The sequence below is a fragment of the Chrysochloris asiatica genome, unplaced genomic scaffold (assembly GCF_000296735.1).
Source record: "Chrysochloris asiatica unplaced genomic scaffold, ChrAsi1.0 scaffold00005, whole genome shotgun sequence".
NCBI lineage: Eukaryota > Metazoa > Chordata > Mammalia > Afrosoricida > Chrysochloridae > Chrysochloris > Chrysochloris asiatica.
The window spans coordinates 1,638,534-1,642,869 of NW_006408523.1; the positions used below are offsets into that span (position 1 = coordinate 1,638,534).

At 50.1% G+C, this 4,336-nt stretch overlaps 1 protein-coding gene across 1 annotated transcript; it reads right to left on the minus strand.

Moving 5' to 3' along the window:
* Positions 1-2,465: 2,465 nt before the first annotated feature.
* On the minus strand, positions 2,466-4,295 carry GPR12 (G protein-coupled receptor 12). The gene is made up of 2 exons (XM_006831930.1): positions 4,244-4,295; positions 2,466-3,511 (listed from the first exon to the last, which is right to left on the minus strand). Exon 2 carries the CDS (start codon positions 3,494-3,496, stop codon positions 2,492-2,494), a length of 1,005 nt encoding a protein of 334 aa, XP_006831993.1. The 5' UTR covers positions 3,497-3,511; positions 4,244-4,295; the 3' UTR covers positions 2,466-2,491.
* Between the last annotated feature and the right edge of the window lie 41 nt (positions 4,296-4,336).

Consider the following 4,336-nt stretch of genomic DNA (forward strand, 5'->3'; position numbering starts at 1 on the left):
GGCTTCATCTTCCTCCGGCGGAGCAGCTGGTGGGTCAGAACCAGTGATTTTTCAGTTAGCAGCCAAGCACTTAGCCATTGTACCACCAGGGTTCCTTGGTCGTGCCAACAGTTATCATTCCATGGAGGAAGGAATTTGTGTCCAAAACATCTGTCTACACTACTAGACACAGTCAGACACAGTGATTTTTACAACGATTCAGAATTCGTTTTCTGTGCACTTTCCTGACTAAAACTTTGTTCTCTAACAGCGGGTAATACAGTTTTATTGATTTGCATTCAAGTTGTTTCTTGGTGAAGAGAATGAAAAAGCATTAGAACTTAACTTTCCAAGAATAAGCCACATGGTCACACTGCTGTGACCTTACACAATACAGTTGAGAGATCGCCGTCAGATAATACATGTTGATGCCCTTAAAAACAGATTTAGTCATTACAAAAGGAGACCACAGATTCCAACTGACATTTGAACCACAGACAATACGAATGGGAAATAGTTGGTCTGCAAATGAAATTCTATTGATTTAAATCAGAAATAAAATAACAATAGCTGTCAGAATAGAGAGATCTGAAAGGTGATGCTTTTAATATTTCATGATAGGTTCGATGTATTTTTCAGACTATACTAAAATAAATGTAACCTACCTTCGACTCGAAGGCACTTAACAACAACAACCACCTTCCATCTATAGTATTCATTTTTTTTCCCTTTCATTTCTTGAAAATAGACTCTGTGCTAAGAAACTAAAATGGCAGCTACTTCATATGGAAATCAAAACAAACTACATGATGACTTTCAGAAGGACATACTGAAGAATTCAATTGTAAACAGTTGACTCAAGAGTTTACTGGCAACATATGAAACCAATGGTCTACTTAATGCAAGGGGCTCCAAAAGTTCATGGAAAAATTCCATTATCTTTCAATTCCATTTTTCCACAAACTTTTTTGGAACCCCCTCTTACAGGTTGTTGTTGTTGTCAGGTGCCATTGAGTCAGAACCGACTCATAGCGACCCCATGCACAGAAGAACGAAACAATGTCCAATCCTGGGCCAACCTCACTACCGCTGCCACACTTGAGTCCATCAATGATGCCACCTGGTCAATCCATCTCGTGAGGTCTTCCTCTTTTTCTCTGACCCTCCATCTTACCCAGCATGACATCCTTCTCCAACGATTGTTTCCTCCGGACAATATGTCCAAAGTATGAGAGACGAAGCTTAGCCATCCTGGTCTCCAACTCTTACAGGTAGCCCCTGGCTTATGATGAATCATCACCATCATTCCCCCCCCCCCTTTTTCTTAGTCTGTCTTACTGTTAATAATGTTTACTACCTGCAATATTTGTTGTTATAGCTGACAATGTTCATTCGTAGATGTCCAATGTTATAATTTACTCCTTTAAATACTGCTGTATAGCAGGCTACAAAAACTGGCACACAAAAAAAGTATTTAACATAGTCAGAACCCGCTTATCAGAGAGCTGTCAGAGGGTACCTTTTATAAGTTGGGGACCACCTATACAGGTAATCATGCAGAAAGGGCTGCAACCGTCAGAAAAATACCAAATTTAATGGCCGAGAACAAACAGTACCTTCTGTAAGTAGAGAGAATGGATCAGTGCTCTTTTAATGTTGCTACTTTCTGAGTTCACGCCCAGGAAATCCGTACCCTACCCAACACAATCACAGAAACTATTGCTGTTGGCTTGAAATAGCCCCTGTTCTGTGTTGTTGATGTTGCCAAGTGCCATCAAGTCGGTGCAGACTCACAGCAACCCTGTACAGGGTTTCCGAGGAGCAGTTGGTGGATTTGAACTGACGACCTTGTGGTTCACAGTCCAATTGAAAATCGCCTTGAAGTTAAAATAAAGTCTGGAAAAGAAATTGTTCTCCTCTATTTTCCTCAATCATTCAAATTTATTTAAAGTCCAGAAAAAACTGTGGGATTAGTTAACTTTTTATAACATCCTTCCCTCCTCCTTACCCCCGTCACTAGTCCTCCTTCCCCCACCAACAAATATAAAACAAGGCTTCCTGCCCCCAAACAAACAAAATTATTGAGCAAAGAACTCAACTGGTATATAGATATATAATTATTTTTAAGGGTGAAGACACTGGTAACTTCCTTTCCACTTCATTTAACTCAATCCCCAAACCTCCATTGCTCTACATATGCTAAAGGCGCCTGTGACCCCAGGTATAATACAATCCGAAGAAGGAAAGAAGGCTTCTCAATCTCGCAGAATTGGACAACGGGAAATGCCGCGTTCGTGACCAGTCCTGGTGGCATTGTGGGTTAGGCGTTGAGCTGCTAACCACAAACTCAGTGGTTGAAACCCACCAGCCTCTCCAGGGGAGAAAGATTGGGGCTGTCTGCTCCCATGGGGTAGGAAACCCTATATAGGGTCACTATGAGTCAGTACCAAGTGGAGGCCAGTGGGTTTGGTTTGGGGGGAGGGAAGTGGGGATCCTCTTAGGTGGGATATGGTCACACATCGCTGGGAGAGCGCGCTCTCTGTGAGAGGCTGGAAGGGACGCAGCCGCAGCCAATAAGGCAAAGGGCTTTTTGGATCTCTTGGTTTCTGAAAGCGTAGATGACAGGATTGATGATGGAATTGTAGGTGGCGGGCAGGAGGGTTGCGTAGGTATAAATGGAGGGGTAGGTGTAATCTGCAATCAAGAAGTAGAGCGTGAAAGGTATCCAGCAGGCAGCGAAGGTGCCCAAGATGATGGCCAGCGTGGAGACCCCCTTCCGGGTGGTCACGTAGTGCGACGTGGCCAGGAAGTGGTGCTGCAGCGCGATCTGGTGGGCGTGCCTCATCACAATCTTGCAGATTTGAATGTAAAGCTGCAGCATGAGCGCGAACAGGAAGAGGAAGGAGACCGAGAGGATGGCAGCGTGGTTCTTGGTGAGCGGTCTGACCACGCTGCACGTGGCCTCGTCTTGAAGGCAGTTCCAACCGAGGACCGGCAGCAGTCCCAGGCAGATGGAGGTCCCCCAGAGCAGGACCAGCATGACATAGGTGAATGTGACCGTCCTCTCTGAATTGTAGGTCAGGGCGTAATACAGGGAGAGGTAGCGGTCCACTGTGATCGCCAGCAAGCTGCAGACAGAGGCCGAGAAAGAGGCTACAATGAGTCCGACCGTGACCAGCGTGGTGGCCTCTGACTGAAGCAGGTAAGCAAACACAAAGTTGACGATCAGTCCGATGCCCGCCAGCAGGTCCGCCAGAGCCAAACTGCCTATGAGGAGGAACATAGGTGCACGCAAGTTGGGGTTATGGAAAATGATAAGGACCACGACAACGTTCTCACAGGAGATGAGGGTCCCCGAGGTGCACAGAACAATATCCCAGGGGTTCACTACGAGCTCGGGCTCGGACTCCACCACAGGCGTCTGCGAGGAGACTGCAGTTGAGACGTTCTCGGTAGAGCCGGCTTCTAAGTGACTCCGAGGCAGCGCGCTGGCATTGACCTTCAACTCTTCATTCATTGTAACCCCCGTCCTCTTCAATGAAAAGACAGGGTGGTTTTTTTAGTGCTCGGAGAGGGCACGGGGCAAGGCGAGATCATGCACCCAGCCCCAGCCCCTACTCCGAGACGCGTGCATCCAAGCTGCTCTGCAAGAAGAAGACAAAAGCAGGAAAAAGTCCCCGCCGTGCAGCTGGAGCCGTTGATGGGCCGCGGGGCTCGAGGGCCAGGGCTGAGCAGGGCGCGCGCGCGCGGGGTGCGGGCGGCCGCGGCCCCAAGTGCGGGCAGCGCGCGCGGGGAGAGGGCATCTTGCCAGCCGAAAAGGGACCACTGGCTGACATCTGGGCTGCAGCCGAGATGACCACGAGGCCGCGACGCGTCGCCAGCTGAGGGTGGGGGTGGGAGGGAGGAGGGCGCCGTCCACGTTGGGATATTGAAAGCACCCCTTCACGCTGACCATCCACCCACCCTTCCCCCCAAACCCATACACACGTGCACACACTCATTCACAGCCCCAAGCAGAACAAAGAGGGGTCCCCGACGTCCCCCCGTGGGCGCCAGGGAGGCCACTACACCGCGCCACCAAATCTGAGAGGGCAGGTGTGTGGAATGAAGAGATGGAGGCGGTCAGACAGACAGACGCACCGACAGATGCCCCGGGCACGCCCGCTGCGCCCCTGACCCCAGGGACTGGCGGAGCTCGAAGGGAGGGGGGCACACGGTGCAGGGAGCAGCGGTCCCCAAGGCGGGGGAGAATCGAGGGGGTCACCTTGGCGCGCTCAAGCGGAGGGGGCTCTTCTGGTGTTTCCGGCGCTCGCGGGCTACTCCTCTGGCATGTTGGCGCCCGGCCCCGCGACCAGGG